This window comes from Oncorhynchus tshawytscha, linkage group LG01 (assembly GCF_018296145.1).
Source record: "Oncorhynchus tshawytscha isolate Ot180627B linkage group LG01, Otsh_v2.0, whole genome shotgun sequence".
In the NCBI taxonomy this organism is placed as follows: Eukaryota; Metazoa; Chordata; class Actinopteri; order Salmoniformes; family Salmonidae; genus Oncorhynchus; species Oncorhynchus tshawytscha.
This window is the reverse complement of record NC_056429.1, coordinates 23,744,068-23,770,984: the sequence shown is the minus strand read 5'-3', so window position 1 is coordinate 23,770,984 and position 26,917 is coordinate 23,744,068. Positions and strand designations below refer to the sequence as shown.

The 26,917-nt window shown below is 44.0% G+C and overlaps 1 protein-coding gene across 1 annotated transcript in view; it reads left to right on the top strand.

Moving 5' to 3' along the window:
- LOC112246650 (cytosolic carboxypeptidase 6) overlaps nucleotides 1-26,917 on the top strand; it is a 455,449-nt gene that overhangs the window by 267,482 nt on the left and 161,050 nt on the right. Inside the window, exon 5 of the mRNA XM_024415160.2 lies at nucleotides 11,027-11,243. Coding sequence (XP_024270928.1) covers nucleotides 11,027-11,243 — 217 coding nt within the window. The remainder of the gene's footprint in view (nucleotides 1-11,026; nucleotides 11,244-26,917) is intronic.

The window sequence follows — 26,917 nt, the reverse complement described above, 5'->3', positions numbered from 1 at the left end:
AGGATTAAATGTCAGGAATTGTGTAAAACAGAGTTTAAATGTATTTGGCTAAGGTGTATGTAAACTTCTGACTTCAACTGTATGTGTGTCCCAAAGTGATTAGTCCTAGAGCATTTGCATCGCTCTTAAAACATTACTAAAAGTGAGCTGGGGAGCAGTGCCTTATTTGTGTAACTAACAGAAGAGGCACAGCAGTAATACGCAGTAACCTCATGTGACCTGATACCTCTCTGCAATGATAGCCCTCATCTCGTTTTTTACATTTCCTTTCATGCTAGCCGACTTCCGGTCATTGTGCTAAATGATAGTTAGCAATTGCGCTATTGCTGGTTATCAACTTTCTTCAAACTGCACACTTAAATAAAAATGGTATCCACAAGTTCATCTGACTCTGGAGAAGTTGATATGGGCCTCTGGCAAAATCCCCCAATATTCACTCTGTGCTTGTCTATGATGTCACATTTCATCACTAGTCCAAATAGAGATAAATAAAGAATTAAAGGGGTTGGGCTTTTTGATAGATATAAGAAACCATATATGAATGAATGCCCTATTTCTATCAGATAATATCAACTTAGTGTCTTTAGACCTGGCTCAAGTTCCTCCTAGTTTCCATTTCTGCATGCAAGCAGTAGTCATAAAAGCACTATATTGGAATATACAACCCCAGTGCATTTCCTCCAATTACTCTGGGGCTTTGAGTTTATGATTTCAGGTCTAATGACCCAATGATTTAAGGTCTGGGAGGCTGTGTGTGTTCGCCAGGCACTTAGCTCTAACACGGCTACGTCCCAATAGCATTTATGAGTGGATTTGAAGCCTCGCCCCATGCTCCTACAATAGAACAAACATTACTACTGAGCCCAGCCATTTTGTGCACTTGCACATTTGGTGCTTTTAGGTGGGATTTTGCACTCTTTGGTTCAACTCTAATATAAATACTGCATCTGCTGCTGCATTCTATTAAGTCAAGTGAAGCACTATGAATGTCATGTGGTATTGATTGTTGGCCTGTTTAATCTATTTTACCCAAGGGTTTGTAATTTATTGAAGTCTCTAAAGGAAATGATATTTTAAAAGCCGCTATCAGATAGCTTAACGTTGGGAAGACAAATAAACTAATGTACTTAGAGGGAATAGAGTAATCAAATCATGCGGGTTGAAAGGTGAGAACAACAATGCCGACATAGATGTGTGATGTCTTTTATAACTTCTGTCTTTCCCCAAAATGCTGTGGAAAAGGGATTATAAGCCAATGAAATGACTTTACGGTTTTAATGTTAACACCTTTAGAGGTTCCCTGTTCAGGCTCGGATGTCTCTTGTAAAATGCTGATTGTCTCTACAGTAAGTGGTTTTTGAGATGCCTTTCCAAAGGAAAGCCCGGAGCCTACTAATAACCCATGACTACTGTACATTGTTTCAAACCCACGCACTGATTTGATGCTTTCCAGGCCATTCAGTGACTTGCAATGGCAACTGCTTTACTTGGTATTCCAGTACACCATCAGTGATCACATATTGCCAACAGAATGACAAAGCAAAAGAGGTTGCTTAGTAACAGTGACATTGGATACCGTCTTTATGCCTGATCTGCATCCAAAATGATGGAGAGATACATTACATGTGTGAGTAGGAGGCATACTTGACTTTTTTCCTGATCATTCTAAAGCTATTTCTTCTTGGATTAGTACGCAAAACAAGGAGGCTGTGCCATAATTTAACAACAGTGGAATTGTACAACATCTGGCAGTGTTTGCGTTAGGAAGAGAAATTGGCTCTTCAAATGCTACTAGTAGTATATTATCATTCTGAAAAATATAATAAAATAAATAAAATATACAATACCAGTCAAAAGCTTAGACACAGCTACTCATTCCAGGGTTTTTCTTTATTTCTTCTATTTGCTACATTGTAGAATAATAGTGAAGATAACAAAACTATGAAATAACATATGGAATAATGTAGTAACCAAGTGTTCAACATATCAAAATATATTTTATGTTTGAGATTCTTCAAATTAGCCACCCTTTGCCTTGATGATGGCTTTGCACACTCTTGGCATTCTCTCAACTAGCTTCATGAGGTAGTCACCTGGAATGCATGTCAATTAACAGGTGTGCGTTGTTGAAAGTTAATTTGTGGAATTTATTTCCTTCTTAATGCGTTTGAGCCTATCAGTTGTGTTGTGAAAAGGTATGGGTGGAATACAGAAGATAGCCCTATTTGGTAAAAGACAAAGTCCATGTTATGACAAGAACAGTTCAAATATGCAAAGAGAAATGACAGTCCATCATTACTTTAAGACATGAAGGTCAGTCAATCCTGAAAATGTCAAGAACGTTGAAAGGTTCTTCAAGTGTTATACAATCAACTCTGCTGCAGAGGATAAGTTCATTAGAGTTACCAGCCTCAGAATTTGCAGCCCAAATAAATGCTTCACAGAGTTCAAGTAACAGACCCATCTCAACATCAACTGTTCAGAGGAGACTGCGTGAATCAGGCCTTCATGGTCGAATTGCTGCAAAGAAACCACAACTAAAGGACACCAATAAGAAGAAGAGACTTGCTTGGACCAAGAAACATGAGCAATGGAGCCTATGTAGATATTTCATTAAAAATCAGCCGTTTCCAACTACAATAGTCATTTACAACATTAACATTGTCTACACTGTATATCTAATCAATTTGATGTTATTTTAATGGACAAAAATGTGCTTTTCTTTCAAAAACAGGGACATTTCTATGTGACCCCAAACTTTTGAACAGTAGTGTATATTTTACGAACAGAGCTTCCATTAGTCACAATTTGAGCTGGTGACTAGTTTTGTTACTTGACAGTTGAATACACATATTGTAAATCATTTAACCTTCCACTCATTAATATAATATGCCATCTAGTAGACACGTATCCAAAGTGACTTCAAGTCACGCTTTAAAACATTTAACATATGGGAGGTCTCAGTGTGACTCGAACCCACGACTCTTGGCATTGTAAGCTCCATTCTCTACCGGCTGAGCCATACAGGACCGCGTTTACAACATGACAGCTCTAAAAGGAAGCAGAGAGAGAATCGAGAAGCGTGACTGTAGTGACCTCTACGCTTGATTGATTTGAGAATATAGACAAGATGTCCCCAGTATGAAAGCTACCAATTTTATCCCTCATCTCTGAGACTTCTGAGGGAAACAGATCAACATCAAAGTCAAAGCCCTTCTTGTATCTGCTAACAGTTGAGAAGTTGAAAAGCGGAGGGAAGGAGAGTGACACATCAATAAAGGCTTGCTTTTAGCTACCAGGGCTCCGCTCTCTTTGGTGCCTGCATATAAACACTGACCGGGATTCTGCTGGGGCAGCTATGTTATCACATAAGGAATTTCAAGCAGAGAGTTTAGTTTTTCTTATCTTCCTGTATGCCTGCTCTTGTATTGAAGTTGTGTTGTTGTCTTACAGCCCTTGTTCAGTTGATGACCTTGAGCTCCAGGATGGAGCTTTCCGTGGTGTAGAATGTGTTTGTGAGAGTGTGTTTGCCGCAGCACTGAATTGTCAAACCACGTGTGCATATTATTATCCGGGGGCGGCTTTTTTTGAGCCACATGCAGCGATAAATCTGTTTGGGAATGGGGGCACTGTACCACATCCTGAAGTACGAGACGCATGGGGCGGCATCATTTAGATAAAACAAATTGCCAGCAGCCGTTCAGGGGCAGCTACTGCCGAGATATAAACCAGGGGGACAGCAGCCGTTCAGGGGCAGCTACTGCAGAGATATAAACCAGGGGGACAGCAGCCTCTGCATCGCTGCTCTCCAGAGGAAGACTCAAAGCTATTTTCTTTGGCCAATAACAGTAAAGCAGTCCTGGGATGGCCAGCAGTAAATTCCTGTCAGGTAATTCAAATCAATAGCAAAGCCTCGCTCAGTCAGTAGCCCACAAGGTCAAATGGTACAGAGGAGAGCTGCATGGCTGAATAATGACAAACAAATAAATAAATAAATAAAGTATCATCTTATTTCATTAACTGAGCGGTGTGGGGTGTGACAGGGTAATGCAGCTGGCCCCCTGTTCTCAGCCTGCCACGCCTCCTGGGTGTGCAGGGAGCAGCAGGAGGTCCTGATCTCAGCTCTGGACAAACACTGGAGAAGGCAAAACACCTGGGACCTCCTGACATAAACTCTCATGCACGTGTACGTGTGTGTGTTTGTGCATGTGTGCGTAATTCGTCTTTGTCTTCTTCTTCACATTACCAGGACAAACACATCTCCAACATAAACACATTTTTCATCCAACAATAAACCAATATGGTTGATTTTAATGAAATCTTTTGATTTAAATAAAAGGTCATATATTTAATTGTAATCAAAGGTAATTGCATGAGCCAAGAAACTAAGATATCACACTGAGTATACATATATTTGATTACACAAGCAGATCAAAGTATGGAACATTTAGAAATTATTCAAAGAGAAGTTTTTCATTATTGCTTCCCTGTTCTCCTCTTCGTGGCGCTTGTTGAGCACATGCATATATATGTATGTGTGGTGTATATTTCTGGGCCTGTGCCCAGTAGTATTGTTGACAAGCTCGTCAGTCCCCTAATGCCCTGTAGGATGCAGTGCACTGATGTGGGTTAGACACCCGCTGGCCTTGGGGCTCTGCAGACACTGGATAAGAGCCTGTTCTGGAGGTAGGAGGGGTCCAGGAGGCAGGCCAGCACTGCTCACTGCCCCTCTTCTCTCACTCCCCTCTCTCGCCCTCCTTCCCTTCAGCCAGGCATGAGGCAGGATGGGGTGGCTGCATTAGTATTCTGCTGAGACAGGCACACAGAGATAGGAACTCTTTCTCCTCTACCAGTGGAATAATCAGCTTGGCCTTCTTCCCCTTTCTTTCATTTGCCTTACCAAACTAGGCTAATTTTGTTTAATTCTAATTTCGTGTTTCACTTTGTAGCTGCATTAAAAATAACAGCCTTTTCCCCCCTCTGCCCATCCCTAGTTGAGAGGATACACAGTAGAGTATGGGGTCTATTGAGAGGGGGGTCAGTGAGTCCCAGGTTTATTTGAGACAGGCTGCCTGCTCCTTCTGCTTATCAGACGGGCTGTTCAGGACGGCAGGCTGCTATCAGACACAGATAGCATCTCCATCTGATCCTGCTCCTACAGGAGAGATGCCAGCAGCCTGCCATCACAGCCTCTGATCTGCCTCCTCCTTCTCGTCCTCTCCTTATCTTATATCTCCCTCCTCCTCACTCTCTTACCCTCTCTCTCTCTCCCGTCCTCCTCTCTGTGGCCTTAGCTCAGTGCCTTTCCATTATTGCATTTTCCAAAGATTTTCTTCTTCTCCTCTTCGCCAGCATTTGTTGTGGCTCGTTATTCCCTGTCTTCCCCAACACCTTTTCTCTCACATTTCCTTTCTGTCAGAGTTTTGATTTGCATGTGCACAGCTGTATATGCAGTTATCAGCTGCGTAGACACTCATTCATCTAGGCAGTACCATTATTTGTTAGCCTGTATGAAATGTCCTGCTTAATCCAGTTAGTTTGGAATGAAACTCAGGGAGATGAATCCCAGTGAACAGGAGAGATGTAGAAGCAGGCAGAGGAATAGAGCAGAGCAAAGCAGTAAACTGAGAGCCTGTAGGGGATGCGGTAGTGTCATATTTCTCATTGATCGCTACCTAAGGCCCATGAATCACTCTGTCCTTTCAGCCGTTGGCATGACCGGATGATAGTAAGACTAGAAATATCCATTGGTCAGTCCCTGTAGGATTTTGTGATTCTGCGATCACAATACATTTTAGCAAAATCAACAATTCCCCTCATATTACGCGAGGGCTTGCACATTTGACCAATCATTACACTATTACAGCATAAAACAGTCAAATGTTCACAATATATACTGCAGCGCCAGCTGTGCCATCAGAGACTGGGTTCGCGCCCAGGCTCTGTCGTAACCGGCCGCGCCCGGGAGGTTCGTGGGGCGACACACAATTGGCGGGCCGGGCGCAGTGCGCCAAGGTTGCCAGGTGCACGGTGTTTCCTCCGACACATTGGTGTGGCTGGCTTCCGGGTTGGATGCGCGCTGTGTTAAGAAGCAGTGCGGCTTGGTTGGGTTGTGTATCGGAGGACGCATGACTTTCAACCTTCGTCTCTCCCGAGCCTGTACGGGAGTTGTAGCGATGAGACAAGATAGTAGCTACTAAACAATTGGATACCACGAAATTGGGGGAAAAACGGGGTAAAAAAATAAGAAGAATAAGAAAAAATGTTTTCACAATATTAGCGCATAAAACTGTCTGATCATCACACTACAAAAAGAGGGCTTGCAATTTTAACCAATCATTGGACCTTTCGGCATAACATTTTCAATCAAGCCACATTTTGCTCCGTCAGCGCATTTTTGTTTTGACAATTTGGACAGAATCATTGGATATTTCCATGCAAAATGGCAGAATTGCCGCAGGAAAATCCTGCATTTTTGCCCACAACTATCACAAAAAACTGCCGCGAAACACTGGAGGGACTGACTGGTCCATGCACTCATTGGTACCAATGACCTTATACACAAAACTCTGCAAGCAATTGTCCCATTATAATCGATGATCAACCCCTGATCAGGAGAAAGGTTCTTGGCGTAATAGTGCAGATGTGGTTTGTCGTCCTCCTCTGTACTTTGGTATTTTTCGTCTTTTTTGTATATATTTCAATTTATTTTCAAACTAAATATACCTTCCGGTAATCCATCTCACCCAATGTGACACGGAGCCGCTATTTTTTTTGACATTTTTTAGCCAGAACCGCCATCAGAGCTAGCCAGCTAATTAGCTACTAGCTATTTAGCCATTGTTAGCCACTGCTAGCGGCCTTTCCTTCTGCACAGACACCAGATGTTTTTTTTAGCCTGGATAATACTTGCCAGCTTCGGACTGTTTTCTCCACTACCACGCCGGATTCCTGCCGTAAACCCTGGACCATTACTCCTGATCATCACAGCTAGCTAGCTGTCACCGAGTGAACCAGCCCCGAAGCTAGCCCTGAGCCAGGCCCACCTCCCGGCCTACTCTGTGATCACCCGGCTACTCAGCCGATGCCTTCTGGATTCTACCCCAACAAGGCTAGAATCCACCATTCCACCAGATCCTTGCCATAAGCTCTGGACCTGTGCATCAGATCATCACTGCTACCGAGTGGCTATAGGGGCTAACGCCCCTGCCCCTGAGCTAGCACCAGTTAGCCGCGAGCCAGGCACATCTCCCGGGCTAGCAAACAAAATTACTACAAATATAAAAACCTCTTTCGCTATCTGTTCTGGACACTTTGTCGACACTGCGCCCCGCCGTACCACCACGACTGGTCCCCCGACTTAACTCCATCCTGAGTGCCCTCAACCGGCCTTCGCCGGATGTCTGAGGAGGCGCTTCTACTTACCCCGGCCTACTAACTTTAAACGTTGTGTCTCCCGCGTGCCAGCGTAGTAACGACTACTCCGCGGATTCCCATCTCCATCTATTGCTGTTCACTAGACCCTATGATCACTTGGCTACATAGCTGATACTTGCTGGACTATTCATTAATCACGGTATTCCATTTAGTTTATTTTTGTTTATCTGTCGGCCCTAACTCAGGCCCTGTGTGTAGTTAACAGACCCTTTCTGCCCATTCATTGCCATTTTACCTGTTTAGCTGATTAGCTGTTGTTGTCTTACCCGTTGTTGCCTTAGCTAGCTCTCTCAATCAACACCTGTGATTGCTTTATGCCTCGCTTTATGGCTCTCTCAAATGTCAATATGCCTTGCACATTGTTGTTTAGGATAGTTATTATTGTCTTAGTTTACTGGTCCCACTCAACATGCCTCATATACCTCCTTTGTCCCACCTCCCACACATGTGATGACCTTATCCAGCATAACTAGCCCGTCCAGAGATGCAACCTCCCTTATCATTACTCTATGCCTGGGTTTACCTCCACTGTACCCGCACCCCACCATACCCCTGTCTGTACACTATGCCCTGAATCTATTCTACCACGCCCAGAAATCTGCTCCTTTTATTCTCTGTCCCAAACGCACTAGATGACCAGTTTTGATAGCCTTTAGCCGTACCTTCATCCTACTCCTCCTCTGTTCCTCAGGTGATTTGGAGGTTAACCCAGGCGTGTCCCCAGGCACTCTCATTTGTTTACTTCTGTAACCTGAAAAAGCCTTGGTTTCATGCATGTTAACATCAGAAGCCTCCTCTCTAAGTTTGTTTTACTCACTGCTTTTAGCACACTCCGCCAACCCTGATGTCCTTGCCATGTCTGAATCCTGGCTAAGGAAGGCCACCAAAAATGTTGAGATTTCCATCCCCAACGACAACATTTTCCATCAAGATAGAACTGCCAAAGGGGGAGGAGTTGCAATCTACTGCAGAGATAGCCTGCAAAGTTTTGTCATACTTTCCAGGTCTATGCCCAAAAATGTATCTCTCCAGAAATAAGTCTCTCACTGTTGCCACCTGTTATTGACCGCCCTCAGCTCCCAGCTGTGCCCTGGACACCATATGTGAAATGATTGCAACCCATCAATCTTTAGAGTTCATTTTCCTATGTGACCTAAACTGGGATATGCTTAATACCCCGTCAGTCCTATAATCTAAGCTAGATGCCCTCAATCTCACACAAATTATCAAGGAACCCACCAGGTACAACCCTAAATCCGTAAACATGGGCACCCTCATAGATATTATCCTGACCAACTTGCCCTCCAAAAACACCTCTGCTGTTTTCAATCAGGATCTCAGCGATCACTTCTTCATTGCCTACATCCGCTATGGGTCCGCGGTCAAACGACCACCCCTCATCACTGTCAAACTCTCCCTAAAACACCTTTTAGGATACCCGACCTGGCCCGGGTATCCTGGAAGGATATTGACCTCATCCCGTCAGTAGAGGATGCCTGGTCGTTCTTTAAAAGTAATTTCCTCAACATCTTAAATAAGCATGCCCCTATCAAAAAATGTAGAACTAAGAACAGATATAGCCCTTGGTTCACTCCAGACCTGACTGCCCTCGACCAACACAAAAACATCCTGTGGCGGACTGCACTAGCATCGAATAGTCCCCATGATATGCAACTTTTCAAGGAAATCAGGAACCAATATACACAGTCAGTCAGGAAAGCAAAGGCTAGCTTTTTCAAACAGAAATTTGCATCCTGTAACTCTAACTCCAAAAAGTTTTGGGACATTGTAAAGTCCATGGAGAATAAGAGCACCTCCTCCCAGCTCAGCACCACCTGAGGCTAGGTAACACTGTCACCACCGATAAATCTACGATAATCGACAATTTCAGCAAGCATTTCTCTACGACTGGCCATGTTTTCCTCCTGGCTACCCCCACAGCTACTTGCCCAAGCCTCCCCAGCTTCTCCTTCGCCCAAATCCAGATAGCAGATGTTCTGAAAGAGCTGCAAAACCTGGACACGTACAAATCAGCTGGGCTAGACAATCTGGACCCTCTCTTTCTAAAATTATCTGCCGCCATTGTTGCAACCCATATTCTGCAACCCCTGTCTGTTCAACCTCTCTTTCGTATCGTCCGAGATCCCTAAAGTTTGGAAAGCTGCCGCGCTCATCCCCCTCTTCAAAGGGGCGGACACTCTAGACCCAAACTGTTATAGACCTATATCCATCCTGCCCTGCCTTTCTAAAGTCTTCGAAAGCCAAGTTAATAAACAGATCACTGACCATTTCGAATCACACCGTACCTTCTCCGCTGTGCAATCCGGTTTTCAAGCTGGTCACGGGTGCACCTCAGCCACGCTCAAGGTACTGAACGATATCATAACCGCCATCGATAAAAGACAGTACTGTGCAGCCGTCTTCATCGACCCGGCCAAGGCTTTCGACTCTGTCAATCACCGTATCCTTATCGGCAGAATCAACAGCCTTGGTTTCTCAAATGACTGCCTCTCCTGGTTCACCAACTACTTCTCAGACAGAGTTCAGTGTGTCAAATCAGAGGGCCTGTTGTCCGGACCTCTGGCAGTCTCTATGGGGGTACCACAGGGTTCAATTCTCGGGCAGACTCTTTTCTCTGTATATATCAATGATGTCACTCTTGCTGCGGGTGATTCCCTGATCCACCTCTACGCAGACGACTCCATTCTGTATACATCTGACCCTTCCTTGGACACTGTGTTAACTAACCTCCAAACGAGCTTCAATGCCATACACTCCTTCCGTGGCCTGCAACTGCTCTTTAACGCTAGTAAAACCAAATGCATGCTTTTCAACCGTTCGTTGTAAAGCTCCGCCTTATCTCAGCTCACTGGTCACAATAACAACACCCACCCGTAGCACGCGCTCCAGCAGGTATATCTCACTGGTCGTCCCCAAAGCCAACACCACCTTTGGCCGCCTTTCCTTACAGTTCTCTGCTGCCAATGACTGGAATGAATTGCAAAAATCGCTGAAGCTGGAGACTTATATTTTCCTCACGAACTTTAAACATCAGCTGTCTGAGCAGTTAACCGATCACTGCAGCTGTACATAGCCCATCTGTAAATAGCCCACCTAATCTACCTACCTCATCCCCATATTGTTTTTATTTACTTTTCTACTCTTTTGCACACCAGTATTTTTACTTGCACATCATCATCTGCTCATCTATCACTCCAGTGTTAATTTGCTAAACTGTAATTACTTCGCTACTATGGCCTATTTATTGCCTTACCTCCTCACGCCATTTGCACACACTGTATATAGAGTCTTTTTTTTCTATTGTGGTATTGACTGTACGCTTGTTTTTTCCATGTGTAGCTCTGTGTTGTTGTTTGTGTCACACTGCTTTGCTTTATCTTGGCCAGGCCGCAGTTGTAAATGAGAACTTGTTCTCAACTAACTTACCTGGTTAAATAAAGGAGAAATAAATATAAATATTTTTTTTCTACAATATGTAAAGATTTATACCATGAATGATTCTCATGTATTGTATATGAGAGATGAATTCACTGTAAATCCTTTATCATATGTCCTTCTGTCCTTGCAGGCAAAGACTCCCAGCTAAGAATGTGTACTACTACCGTTGCCCTGACCATCGGAGGAACTATGTGATGTCCTTCGCCTTCTGCTTTGACCGAGAGGATGATGTGTACCAGTTTGCCTACTGCTACCCCTACACCTACACCAGACTGCAGCACTACCTGGACAGCTTGGAGCGCAGGAACCTGGACTACCTGCAGAGAGAGCAGCTGGGGCTCAGTGTGGTGAGTGAGTGTGTGTGTGCGTGCTTGCATGCATATACATGTGTGTGTTTGTGTTGTTGTGTGTCATCTCTCCCTCATCATACCGTTTTCAACAGAATACCAGAGAGCCCCCAGCCCAGGTCCAGCAGTCCTCTGGTTCACCTTTTCATGTTATCAGTATGACTCTTCAACTCTGTGTGATTGTAGCCTGAGAGAGGACAGGAGTAGGGTCCTTGACTGTGCTAGGAGGTGAGGTGTGGTGTGGTGTGGAGGCTGGGGGAGCCAGCAAGAGTGTGTTTCTCTGTCTCTCTCTGTGTTGTGCCTGTGCAGCGCTGCACGCTTGTTGCCCTTTGAGGGATAGCACTGCTGCGTGTAATCAGGAGAGCTCTCACCTCTCACAGGAGCAGGTACTGGATCATGCACGCTGCCTGCAGTACTGTTTGCTCTTATCAAATAATTGTAGGAGAAAAACTCATTAGAAATGCTTGAGAGTTCTTTTTTTTATTTTTACATTTGTCAAGGAAAGCTAGCTGCAAGCATCAATGATGAAATTGCATTTATTGATAAAAATGAGTCAAATATTTATGAAATTTGGTTTGAAGGGCAGATGTTGATGATGTGGATATCTCAACCAATAGGAGCCCAGAATTGGCAACAAAGTCAAGAACAGGCATCAGCATATTCCTTCCATAGTTCCCATCATAGAATTAGAATCCAATTGAATTGTATTTGTATGCTTCCCACTGTCCTATCACACTTTCAAGTACAAATGAGGGCTTGAAAGTGTAGAGTATTAGTTCTGCTTTTATGCCGCACTGGCACTTTGTGATGAATTCAGACATAAAACAGAGTGAGTTGGCACTCGGACTAAAGATTAGTATGCATAGTCATAGAGGTGTTTTATGGCCTTATTTGTCTTTTAATGTCCTGTGGTCCTGGGTCTTTGACAGCCTGGCCCAGCCCTCTCATTACGACCTGCAATGAGAGAGGGATGAGGGGACCTTTCCGTCTGCTGCAGTAAAGAGCCCCAGTCCCTCTAGTGGCTCCACACAGTCACATGATACATGTTTGCTGGTGGAGCTTACCATACGTGTATGGAGATAATATACTCCACACGCACACACACACACACACACACACACACACACACACACACACACACACACACACACACACACACACACACAGATCACATGTGCATATCTACACATACAGTTGCCCTTTCAGATGTAGACTCCATGGACCTATAGTAAATTATCAGGGGGTAAGACAAAAGCCTCGCCATTTAGTGTGACATTCACCAGTGACCTTGAATGAGTGCCTTATCATGAATAATATCATTTTCAATCAGCCTCTCACTCTCAGTTTAACTTGTGCACGAAGGCATAAGATAGAAAGTGCTTTACAATGCTCATTATTTCTGATCATTAGGTATGGCTTGCTCTTAGGCTAGTCATAGCTCCAAATGGAACTGATTGGAAAGCTACATTTCAAAGATGTAACTACACATTTGAGGCGTGATTATAAATCAGCAGATGCTTAGATTGTTTCAGCCCAGAATAAGCCTGGAAGTACTTGTCAGATCTTCAGGGCTGGAATTTGTCAGTGACACAGTTCCTCCACGTTTTCTTTAAAAACCTCTGTTAGCTACCTGGGCTGTATCCTTGATGGAGCTTGGGGGGGTGTGAGCATGGCCAATAAAATGCTAGGGAAATGTAATGCTAGGACCACGTTTTTGGCAAGAATGTCCAAGCTGCTTGATAAGGACTCAATGAGAGTGCTAGCCACTGCCCTGATTCAATGGCGTTTTGACGACGCTACTCTGGTTTTGGTGCTTATTTCAGCTTCTGAAGGGGAAGATCCAGATAGCCCAGAATAAGCTGATCAAGGTAATATTGAAGGTGATTCCACATACTCACATAGACAGGAGCTACTTTCAGGTACTCAACTGGCTGCCTGTTGAGGCTAGGGTTTCCCAGATTACACTGGGTCTGGTTAACAGGATTATTTATGGTTCTGTGGCCAGATATTGGACTGATAACTTTCCCCCTGTTAGGGATGCACACAACCACAGCACCAGATCAGGTGTTGCTAATGTGTGCTTATACAGGTTCAGGAGTAATGCTGGGAAATATGCTTTCTTGTATACAGGAACCTCAGAGTGCCCATAAAAACGATGTCCTCTCTGGGCAGCTTTAAAAAGAAGGTTAAAAACCTGTATGCCCATATGAATATTCCCTCCGATGTAACTGCAATAATTAAATAGATGTGTTTATTGTATTCATTTTTTATTTATAGTGCCTTGCAAAAATATTCACCACCCTTGGCATTTTTCCTATTTTGTTGCATTTCAACCTGTAATTAAAATTAAAACTGAAAAGTGGTGTTTGCGTATGTATTCACCCCCTTTGCTATGAAACCCTAAATAAGATATGTTGCAAACAATTACCTTCAGAAGTCACGTAATTAGTTAAATAAATTCCACCTGTGTGCAATCTAAGTGTCACGTGATCTGTCACATGATCTCAGTATATATACACCTGTTCTGAAAAGCCCCAGAGTCTGCAACACCACTAAGTAAGGGGCCCCACCAAGCAAGTGGCACCATGAAGACCAAGGAGGTCTCCAAACAGGTCAGGGACAAAGTTGTGGAGAAGTACAGATCAGGGTTGGGTTATTCAAAAAAATCTGAAACTTTGAACATCCCACAGAGTGGTAGGCATCCATTATTAAAAAATGGAAAGAATATGGCACCACAACAAACCTGCCATGAGATGGCCGCCCACCAAAACTCACAGACCAGGCAAGGAGGGCATTAATCAGAGAGGCAACAAAGAGACCAAAGATAACCCTGAAGGAGCTGCATAGCTCCACAGCGGAGATTGGAGTATCTGTCCATAGGAATAAGCAAACACTTTTGGTGTTCGCCAAAAGGCATGTGGGAGACTCCCCAAATAAAAAAGAAGGTATTCTGGTTAGATGAGATTAAAATTGAGCTTTTAGGCCATCAAGGAAAACGCTATGTCTGGCGCAAACCCAACACCTCCCATCACCCCGAGAACACCATTCCCACAGTGAAGCATGGTGGTGGCAGAATCATGCTGTGGTTATGTTTTTCATCGGCAGGGACTGGGAAACTTGTCAGAATTGAAGGAATGGTGGATGGCGCTAAATACAGGGAAATTCTTGAAGGAAATCTGTTTCAGTCTTCCAGAAAATTGAGTCTGGGACGGAGGTTCATCTTCCAGCAAGAAGATGACCCTAAGCTTACTGCTAAAGCAACACTCGAGTGGTTTAAATGTCTTGGAATGGCCTAGTCAAAGCCCAGACCTCAATCCAATTGAGAATCTGTGGTATGACTTAAAGATTCTTGTATAATAGTGGAACCCATCCAACTTGAAAGAGCTGGAGCAGTTTTGCCTTGAAGAATGAGCAAACATCCCAGTGGCTAGATGTGCCAAGCTTATAGAGACTTACCCCAAGAGGCTTGCCACTGTAGTTGCTGCAAAAGGTGGCTCTACAAAGTATTTGCTTTTGGGGGTGAATAGTTATGCACGCTCAAGTTCTTTTTTTTGGTCTTATTTCTTGTTTGTTTCACAATTTAAAAAAGGTTGCATCTTCAAAGTAGTAGGCATGTTGTGTAAATCAAATGATACAACCCCCCCCCAAAAAAAATACATGTTAATTCCAGGTTATGAGGCAACAAAATAGGAAAAATGCCATGGGGGTGAGCCACTGTATGTTTCGCTGCCATACTGTGTAACACTGTGTTGCCAATCTTGCCGAGCAATTTTGTCACAAGAGGACCACAATTGAAATAAGTCCAAGACTTTGTGTGTTTTCCTCCATGAATTTACTAATGTACATGTACAGTTGAAGTCAGAAGTTTACTTCCTCTAAGATTGGTGCCATTAAAACTCATGTTTCAACCACTCCACAAATTTCTTGTTAACAAACTATAGTTTTGGCAAGTTGGTTAGGGCATCTACTTTGTGCATGACATAAGTCATTTTTCCAACAATTGTTTACAGACAGATTATTTCACTTATAATTCACTGTATCACAATTCCAGTGTGTCAGAAGTTTACAAACACTAAGTTGACTGTGCCTTTAAACAGCTTGGAAAATTCCAGAAAATGATGTCATGGCTTTAGAAGCTTCTGATAGGCTAATTGACATCATTTGAGTCAATTGGATGTGTACCTGTGGATATATTTCAAGGCATACCTTCAAACTCAGTGTCTCTTTGCTTGACATCATGGGAAAATCAAAAGAAATCAGCCAAGACCTCAGAAAAAAATTGTAGACCTCCACAAGTCTGGTTCATCCTTGGGAGCAATTTCCAAATGCCTGAAGGTACCACGTTCATCTGTACAAACAATAGTGCGCAAGTATAAACACCATGGGACCATGCCGCCTTCACACAGCTCAGGAAGGAGATGCGTTCTGTCTCTTAGAGATGAGCGTACTTTGGTGCGAAAAGTGCAAATCAATCCCAGAACAACAGCAAAGGACCTTGTGAATATGCTGGAGGAAACAGGTACACAAGTATCTATTTCCACAGTAAAATGATTCGTATATCGACATAACCTGAAAGCCCCCTCAGCAAGGAAGAAGCCACTGCTCCAAAACTGACATTAAAACGCTAGACTACGGTTTGCAACTGCACATGTGGACAAAGATTGTACTTTTTGGAGAAATGTCCTCTGGTCTGACGAAACAAAAATAGAACTTTGGCCATAATGACTGTCGTTATGTTTGGAGGAAAAAGGGGGAGGCTTGCAAGCCGAAGAACACCATCCCAACCGTGGTTGCAAATGGGTCTTCCAAATGAGCAATGACCCCAAGCATACTTCCAAAGTTGTTGTAAAATGGCTTAATTAAGGACAACAAAGTTAAGGTATTGGAGTGGCCATTACAAAGCCCTGACCTCAAACCTATAGAAAATTTGTGGCAGAACTGAAAAAGCATGCGAGCAAGGAGGCCTACAAACCTGACTCAGTTACACCAGCTCTGTCAGGAGGAATAGGCCAAAATTCACCCAACTTATTGTGGGAAGCTTGTGGAAGGCTACCTGAAACGTTTGACCCAAATTAAATTATTTAAAGGCAATGCTACCAAATACTAATTGAGTGTAGGTAAACTTCTGACCCACTGGGAATGTGATGAAAGAAATCAAAGCTCAAATAAATCATTCTCTCTACTATTATTCTGACATTTCACATTCTTAAAATAAAGTGGTGATCCTAACTGACCTAAGACAGGGGATTTTTAAGTGGATTAAATGTCAGGAATTGTGTAAAACTGAGTTTAAATATATTTGGCTAAGGTGTATGTAAACTTCTTACTTCAACTGTTTTTCTTTTTCAAGTTTTATGTGTGCTTGTTTTAATAAACAAAATGTTTTAAAAAATCATTTTAAACCCCCTCTTCTACTCCATTGTTGGAGGGATGAGGGACTGTAAAGTCTGTGAGTACATTTGCTGCTGTCTCAGGGAAAGTAAACAAAGCTAGAAAGATGAGTAGGAGACAAATTCGACTTTGAGAGTGGAAGACAAGCAGACACAGGGAAGCAGGCCTCAGGGCCAAGCTGCTGTAACACACTAGGTCTACCTGCCTACCAATAAACAGCTGCAGTAATTGTGATGCCTCATCTCCACCAAACACATAGAGAGAACATAGCTCCACTGTAATAGGGGAGGACTACTATAATTGCACTTCTAGGATAATAACAAATCCTTGAACTGCGTATTGCCTTTCAGCTTCCTTCTCCCTACCATCCCTTTATCGTTCTCTTTCACTTTTCCCCACTCCCTTTACATGCAGTCGGTTTTTTATAGCACCTAGATCTGCTGCAGGGACCAGTAGTAAAACTGCTTTTTGATGGCGTATGTGCCAGGTGAAGACAAAGCATTGTAAGCATACTAAGCAGTGTGTGTGCATGTTTGTGTCAGTGAGTGTATGGAAATATTTTTGCCATCTGCGTTTGCCCAGGTGTCAATCAATGAGATGAGGGATGAGGTTTGAAAAACCTCTGTTCATGTGTGACAACTTGAGACAGCAGAACAGGCAGCTCAGGCTTTTTTTAATGGTCAGAGGTTTCTTTCCTTCGTCTCTTTTAAGACAGACTTTACTGATATAGCTGATGTCTCTCTTGCTACTTGTACCCTAACACATTCTTTGTGATGGTCTACAGGTCTGTGATGGACTAGTGGATTTTATACAGCGTTTTATAGAGTTTCTGTGGAAGGGTCATGCACTGTATCCATTCCCCTGTTCTCTCACTGTCTGAACATTTCTCCTGCAATCCATTCCTTGACAGTTGTGTGAGGGACAAGTCCATGGAGACAGAATGGATTCTGCCTGGACCTTTCTCTGCTAACAAGTGTACGCACTCCACGTATAAGTTTCCTTAAAACTATTCCACCATTTATTTTGTATTGACTACTAAAAAGACAGTCAGGGCCCAGTGTTGGTGCTAGTACACACACTGACAAAGCATTTTCTTATGGGCAGAGTAGGAGTTTCAGTGAAAGCACTTTTACCATTCCTTTCCTGTCATGATGGCCAACTGTGATACCATTTTTTTTACCTCTGAAAAAGCAGCCAGTATCTGCAGCCCGTATCTAAGATGAATGTGCAAATGAGAGTGAGGAGTCGATGGCCATCCTTAAGCCTGCACCCCTCACCTGCCACCACTAAGTTCCACAATACTTATCATATTTCAAGAGGAAATAATCACCATAAAAGTATAAAAGTGACACACAGGATTTGTTTAATTTTGAAGTGTGCAGCTAAAATAATGAAAAAAAGTTCCTACAATTTGGGAAACAATAAACGGACATGGTTGCAATGGAGCTTACACAATGCTTGCTGCAATATCCACAACATCCTTTGCTCCTTTAGGAATACTGAATGCTTCACAAAACCGAGCTCATCTACAATAATAGGTCTTCTACAGTGCCCTGTGGATGTCACTTTCAAACGTTCAGAGCTCTGTGGAATCCGGCAGCTCACATAGACTTTTATGAGGCTCCTCCATCCAAAAGCTCCAAGGGGGGAGGCGTGGGGAAGCTGGAAATGATGTGCTGGTCTGGGAAGGTGATATTCTGCGGCCCTAATGGTCGCTGGGTCTCCTGCAGACAGGCTGTAGTGGACTGTCTCCTGGTGCCTGTTAGTGGGAATAAAGGATGAGAGGGGCCTTTGGCCCACAGAGTTGGCACTGCGGCAGTCTGCTGGGCTTATCACTGTGTTTGTACACTGTGTGCCAAGATTTAATCAATAGCGACTTTACCTTCCACTAGGAGATAAGGTCAGACTGACTGAAACGTTAGTAGCTGATGCTAGAGAAGAGAGAAAGTCTAGGCTTGTCTTTCCTACTGTATGGTGGATGGATGGCTGTGCTGTCTGAAACCAGGCTGCTGGGTAATTGCATGAAGTCTAGTCATTTACTGGCTTAACAGCGTCCAAAGTGTCTCTCACAATATCATGAAGCATCCTGTTCTTCTTTGTGTGCCCACTCTTTCACATCCCCCATTCAAGGATACTGTTGACATGTTGGTTCTTTTATGAATGATTCTATGATGGCGTTCTAATTTGGAGAGCTCTCCAACTGTTGACCAAACGATTATTATTATTGTTGGTCCACCATCAGACCGCCTGCCAATCTACCTTCATTATCATCTGTATGAGCTGAGAGCACAGTATCACATACAGCAACAGTACTAAGTGGAAGTACCTAGGAACAGGTCGAGGGAATAGATGATATCTAGTTCTGACGTCTTGCTGTCACCCTGAACTAGAGGAATAGTGTTTGCCTATATCTGAATAGCCTGTAATGTCATACACCGGACCCTGACTCAACGTTTCTGATTGAGGTTGCGGGGTCATGCATGATCACTTCTGCTTGACGGTTGTCCCTGGCTCTGGTTGCTATGACAAGAAGCTGGTGGACTGTCAGTATTTTCCATTGGCTGTTATTTGTCTTTGACCTCTATTCCAACAGAAAGTACTGATGTGACAGGATGTGCATAGGGATATAAATGGGTCTGTTTCACCTGTTTTATCTCAGCGAGGTTGCATCAATGGCTTGCCCTCTGACCCCAACAGTAGAGCAGTGAACTTATTCCACATGAAATTGAAGATAAAAGGGTTTATCTGAGCCTTTCATCTAGAGCAATGATTCCTCCAAGCTGGTCCCAGTGCTTTATTGCATATCAAGACCCCTATAGCAATGCCATCTTACTGTATAGTACAGTAACTAAGGAAATATGGAGTGGGCTGGATAAAAGGTAGGTATGGCTTGTGTGGTGGAGACAGTGGCCATTGGCAGTAACATAGTCTATATGTGGTAGAAAGATTATTCAGTAGAGGGGTTGTCAGACAGTGGTGTATTTTCCAAGTTGATTTCCAAAACTGTAAATTGATCCTTATTATAATGCAGGCAAAAAAATATCAGATTTGCTGTCAGAGATATTTATTTTTGAAATTGGAAATGGCTCACACCTTTAAGTCTTAACTCTCTCTCAAGCTTGTGCACCAGATAGAACGTCTGAGTGGTGGGAGAGGAGAGAGAGGTACTTTATGGAGAGGATATCAGGATATCACCCAGAATGGCTTTTTGTTGTCACTTAGCTGGTAGCAGCTCTCTCTCTGCCTCAGATACAACACCATGCCAGAGCCTCCTGTCTCAGTTTGTCCTCCCTTCTCCCACTGCACTCACCTATGCTAGATAGATCTCCTCCATCATCAACAACCCTGTCCTCACACTCTGAAGACTTCTGCAACGGAGGAGAGGTGGTACTGTAGCTGACCCTGGAACCTCAGTCTGGGCCACAGACTTCTCACCGACACTAACCTCAGTGGAGTGGCTAGCTGGGTGATGGTGGTGCAATGTGGGAAGAAAGGCTCTGTGGAGGGAGGTGGGTACTGTAGGTGCTGCGTAGCGGCAGGCAGGGCAGTGTTGGAGTTATGTGGAGGTGGTTGGGGAACTGAGTTATCGAGTGACAGAGGAAGAGTGATGCTTTCTCAAATGGAGCCCCTGCAGTGTTCAGAGTCTCACTCTCAGAGAATTCTAATCCCAGCCGCAGAGCTCTGTACTTCCATCTATCTCTCTCTGCCGCCCGCCAATTAATATTTACTAACCACTGCTATCTAGATGACTCCGTGGATGGAGGACTGTGCATGTAAAAAAATGATTCATTTTGTTGTCAGGCCTCCTCTCACATGTGTCAAAGGGAAATAAAAAAAAGTTTTCAGGTTTTGTAATAAGTCAGGATATACTTTTCTGACAGTGTAATTGCTTTCCATTCCTAGATCCATACTTGGGACCCTGGAAAGAAAAAGAGAGAAAAGAGAGGGGGGAGGGAGAGGAGAGAGAGAGAGAAGGGGGAGAGAGAGAGAGAGAAGGGGGGGAGAGAGGAGTGAGCTTTACAGTAGATAATTTGTTAGGAGAAAATAATGAAAATCTATGAAAAGAATTGCTCACCCTCCGAATGCAGCCAAGCTTGAAATTTACTTTGATGGAAACTTAATTTGTTGTAAATGGGCGAAAAACATATTTAGGTATAGGGAGGAGAGGCTGTGGCGCCTGTCTGTGGCAAATGAGGATGCTATGCTCTGAATGCTTCAGCTGAATGGGGAGAAAAATACATAGCCTGTAGTATGCTCATTCAATTTGGAGATGGATATTCATTATCACTCCCTCCTATCACGTCTTTTGGGCTGCAGATATGTGTGTGATACTAGTGTATTTCTGGTAACTTCAGCCTGTCAAACATTACCTAGAAGGATGATAGTGTGTATGTGGCCCAGTTGGTCTGGGGACAGATCCTATATGTCTGTGTGTCTAATTCCACAGGGGAAGATTATCTTGCTCTGGTTTAGAATCTTCAATACTGTATAGATCGATACAGACAAATTTGTTTCTGATGAGCTGGAGGCTAGGGTATGGAATTACTGTCAGGGTAAATCATCAGGAACCTAGTCCTTTTTATCCCTGCCTGCAGTTATAGCCTAGACCTCAACATACGTGTGAGAACAATTGTTTATGAAGTATGTTTTTTTTACTCAGAAAGGCTGAACAAACTGAAGTCCTCAAGCCTGATATACAGCACTCAGTACTTCTCTCCACTGTTACTATAGCATAGTAGTTGTAGCCAGACCGTTGGAGCTCTCTGGGTCAAAACAATTACATTCTGTCAGAAAAGAGCACATGTTCAACTATACTATTCCTACAGTCAGCATGCCAATTGCACGCTCCCTCAAAACTTGAGACATCTGTGGCGTTGTGTGACAAAACTGCACATTTTAGAGTGACCTTTTATTGTCCCCAGCACAAGGTGCACCTGTGTAATGACATTCTGTTTAATCAGCTTCTGGATATGCCGCACCTGTCAGGTGGATGGATTATCTTGGCAAAGCAGAAAATGCTCACTAACAGGGATGTAAACAAATTTGTGCACACAATTTGTAAGAAATAATCTTTTTGTGCGTATGGAACATTTCTGAGATCTTTTATTTCAGCCGAAACATGGGACCAACACTTCACATGTTGCGTTTGTATTTTTGTTCAGTATAAATAAAACCCACATTTCCCATCTCAAAAAAGTACTATAGTACATGCCTATTAAGTGCCAAATAAAGTAACAGGGTTGATCGTAACAGGGTTGACGATTTCATGTTAAATAAGCCATAAATCCCCCTTGTTGTGTGTAGCAGGGTGGGGTAACAGGATTGATGTGTTATGCTCGGCCCGTTTAGTTTTCAACCAGAAAATTGCCAAAAATAGTAGAACCAGCTAACCCGCTTTTACACTATGATGTTTTTTGCACAATGCTGTACATCCGCCTCACTCTCAGAGAAACAAGTAGTATGGCTATGTTTTACACAGTCAAATGGAACAAATAAAATAAAAATCTATAAAGAACTGTAATATTTTACAGACACACATGAAGGTACCTATAAGCAATCTTTAAAAAAACAAACTTTTAGCCCTTTTCCTCCCCAATTTTGTGATATCCAACTGGTAGTTATAGTATTGTCCCATCACTGCAACTCCTGTAACCACCGGGGAGAGGCGAAGGTCGAGAGCCATGCGTCCTCCAAAACACGACACTGCCAAGCCACACTGCTTCTTGACACACTGCTCGCTTAACCTGGAAGCCAGCCACACCAATGTGTCGGAGGAAACAACATCCAGCTGGCGACCAGCTTGAAGAGCTCCACAAGGAGTCGCTAGAGCGTGTTTGGACAAGGAAATCTCTACCAGCCAAACCCTCCCCTAACCCGGACGACGCTGTGCCAATTGTGCGCTGCCTCATGTGCCTCCCGGTCACGGCCGGCTGTGACACAGCCCGGGATCGAACCCGGGTCTGTAGTGATGCCTCAAGCACTGCGATGCATTGCCTTAGACTGCTGCACCACCCGGAGGCCGCAAGCAATAATTTCTGATGAAAAAAAACACAAATGTGAAAAATTGGTGGAATAGGGTTTGGGAAATAAACTCTTAATTTATTGAATTTTCCATGTGGTCTATATTTGCATATATTTTTAAAATATTTTCCTAAACCTCAACTTCTAAATACTCTCCTGCAACCCGCCTCACCCAATGTGGCGCGGATCTGCTTTTTTCTGAAGTATTAATATTTATCTCCGAACTGGAATATCTCAACTGAAGCTAGCTAGCTAACTAGCTAACTACCTACCAGCTATCAGTTAGCAAACCATTGCTAGCGGTCATCAGCTAACCTTTAGCTCAGAAAGCTCTCACCAGTTCGTACAACGCGTTTCAAACCAGAGCATACCGGACCTATTTTTCTCTTCATATCCCCGAATTCCTACCACAAACTCGGAACATTTTCATCTGGATCTTCGCAACTAGCTAACCGCAATCCCGGGTGACCACTCCTGGCTAGTGTTTCCATCCCGGAGCAAGCACCAATTAGCCTGAAGCTAGCCTGGCCAACCACCGAAGCCCACTCCTGGGCTACAATATCCGGACCCCTTCTACTGGTGGTACGGGGCACGGAACCACACCGATCCTCTACGACTGGAATACCGGCATAATCTGCCCGAGGATTCCAACAGGCCCCTTAGGTGCGATGTCCACTGAAGGCCCATTCTGCTAACCTGCTAGGCCTACTAGCTACCTAGAGCTACTTGGAACCCTACCAACTCCACGTCTATCGACGTCACCGCACAAAGAGGCAATAACAGACTTACCCCCATCGCGACATCCCCCAAAGGCTAACTTGTTAGCCCCGGTCTACTAACTGCTAGCTTGCCTGCCCCGGTCTGCTAACTGCTAGCCCCTGCTAACTGCTTGCTTGCTTGTCTGAATTGCCGTGTTCCCAGTCAGCCCAACCAGTCACTGGACCCATGCATGCCTCTCTCTAATATCAATATGCCTCGTCCATTACTCTCCTGGTTAGTGATTACTGTCTTATTTCACTGTAGAGCCTCTAGCCCTGCTCAATATGCCTTAACCGATGATGTTGTTCCACCCCCTACATATGCAATGACATCACCTGGTTTAAATGTCTCTAGAGACTATATCTCTCTCATTATTACTCAATGCCTAGGTTTACCTCCAATGTACTCACATCCTACCTTACCTTTGTCTGTACACTATGCCTTGAATCTATGCTTATCGTGCTCAGAAACCTGCACCTTTTACTCTCTGTTCCGAACGTGCTAGACGGCCAGTTCGTATTGCATTTAGCCTTACCCTTATCCTACTTCTCCTCTGTTCCTCTGGTGATGTAGAAGTTAATCCAGGTCCTGCAGTGCCTAGCTCCACTCCCCAGGTGCTCTCATTTGTTGACTTCTGTAACTGTAAAATACTTGGTTTCATGCATGTTAACATTAGAAGCCTACTCCCTAAGTTTGTTTTACTCACTGCTGTAGCACACTCTGCCAACCTGGGTGTCTGAATCCTGGCTTAGGAAAACCCCCAAAAACCTTGAAATCTGCATCTCTAACTATAACCTTTTCTGCCAAGATAGAACAGCCAAAGGGGGCGGTGTTGCAATCTACTGCAAAGATAGCCTGCAGAGTTCTGTCATTCTATCCAAGTCTGTACCCAAACAATTTGAGCTTCTACTTCTAAAAATTCACCTTTCCAGAAACAAGTCTCTCACTGTTGCCACTTGCTATAGACCTCCCTCTGACCCCAGCTGTGCCCTCAACACATTATGTGAATATATTGCCCCCCATCTATCTTCTAAGCTCATGCTACTAGGTGACCTAAACTGGGACATGCTTAAGACCCCGGCCATCCTACAATCCAAGCTTGATGCCCTCAATCTCACACAAATTATCAATGAACCTACCAGGTACAACTCCAAATCCGTAAACACGGGTACCCTCGTAGATTTCATCCTAACTAACTCGCCTTCCAAATACACCTCTGCTGTTTTCAATCAAGATCTCAGCGATCACTGCCTCATTGCCTGCATCTGTAATGGGTCTGCGACCAAATGACCACCCCTCATCACTGTCAAACGCTCCCTAAAACACTTCTGCGAGCAGGCCTTTCTAATTGACCTGGCCGGGGTATCCAGGAATGACGTTGACCTCATCCCATTAGTAGATGATGCCTGGCTATTCTTTAAAAGTGCCTTCCTCACCATCTTAAATAAGCATGCCCCATTCAAAAAATGTAGAACTAGGAATAGATATAGTCCTTTGTTCACTCCAGACCTGTCTGCCTTTGACCAGCACAAAAACATCCTGTGGCATTCTGCATTAGCATCGAATAGCCCCCGTGACATGCAACTTTTCAGGGAAGTTAGGAACAAATATACACAGGCAGTTAGGAAAGCTAAGGCTAGCTTTTTCAAACAGAAATTTGCATCCTGTAGTACTAACTCAAAAAGTTCTGGGACACTGTAAAGTCCATGGAGAATAAGAGCACCTCCTCCCAGCTTTCCACTGCTCTGAGGCTAGGAAACTCTGTCACCACCGATAAATCCACTATAATTGAGAATTTCAATAATTATTTCTCTACGGCTGGCCATGCTTTCCACCTGGCTACCCCTACCCCGGAGAACTGCCCGGCACCCTCCACAGCAACCCTCCAAAGCCTCCGCCATTTCTCCTTTACCCAAATCCAGATAGCTGATGTTCTGAAAGAGTTGCAAAATCTGGACCCCTACAAATCTAGACAATCTGGACCCTCTATTTCTAAAATGATCTGCCGAAATTGTTGCAACCCCTATTACTAGCCTGTTCAACCTCTCTTTCGTATCGTTTGAGATTCCCAAAGATTGAAAGCTGCCGCGGTCATCCCCCTCTTCAAAGGGGTGACACTCTAGACCCAAACTGCTACAGACATAGGTCTGTTTGGGTCTAGAGTGTCTATCCTACCCTGTCTTTCTAAGGTCTTCGAAAGCCTAGTTAACAAACAGATTACCGATCATTTCAAATCCCACCGTACCTTCTCCGCTATGCAATCTGGTTTCAGAGCTGGTCATGGGTGCTCCTCAGCCACACTCAAGGTCCTAAACGACATCATAACCGCCATCGATAAGAGACATTACTCTGCAGCCGTATTCATCGACATGGCCAAGGCTTTCGACTCTGTCAATCACCAAATTCTTATTGGCAGACTCGACTGCCTTGGTTTCTCAAATGATTGCCTCGCCTGGTTTACCAACTACTTCTCTGATAGAGTTCAGTGTGTCAAATCGGAGGGCCTGTTGTCCGGACCTCTGGCAGTCTCTATGGGGGTGCCACAGGGTTCCATCCTTGGGCCGCTTCTCTTCTCTGTATATATCAATGATGTTGCTCTTGCTGCTGGTGATTCTCTGGTACACCTCTACGCAGACGACACCATTCTGTATACCTCTGGCCCCTCTTTGGACACTGTGTTAGCTAACCTCCAGACAAGCTTCAATGCCATACAACTCTCCTTCCGTGGCCTCCAACTGCTCTTAAACACAAGTAAAACTAAATGCATGCTATTCATCCGATCACTGCCCTCACCTGCTCGCCCGTCCAGCATCACTACTCTGGACGGCTCGGACTTAGAATACGTGGACAACTACAAATGCCTAGGTGTCTTGTTAGACTGTAAACTCTCCTTCCAGACTCACATTAAGCATCTCCAATCCAAAATTAAAACTAGAATTGGCTTCCTATATCTCAATAAAGCATCCTTCACTCATGCTGCCAAACATACCCTCATAAAACTGACCATCCTACCGATCCTCGACTTCGGTGATGTCATCTATAAAATAGCCTCCAACACTCTACTCAACAAACTGGATGCAGTCTATCACAGTGCCGTCCGTTTTGTCACCAAAGCCCCATACACTACCCACCATTGCGACCTGTACGCTCTCGTTGGTTGGCCCTCACTTCATACTTGTCGCCAAACCCACTGGCTACAGGTTATCTACACGTCTCTGCTAGGTAAAGCCCCACCTTATCTCAGCTCACTGGTCACTATAGCAGCACCCACTCGTAGCACGCGCTCCAGCAGGTATATCTCACTGGTCACCCCCAATCCAATTCCTCCTTTGGTCGTCTTTCCTTCCACTTCTCTGCTGACAATGACTGGAACAAACTGCAAAAATCTCTGAAGCTGGAGACTCATATCTCCCTCACTAGCTTTAAACACCAGCTGTCAGAGCAGCTCACAGATCACTGCACCTGTACATAGCCCATCTATCTACCTACCTCATCCCCATACA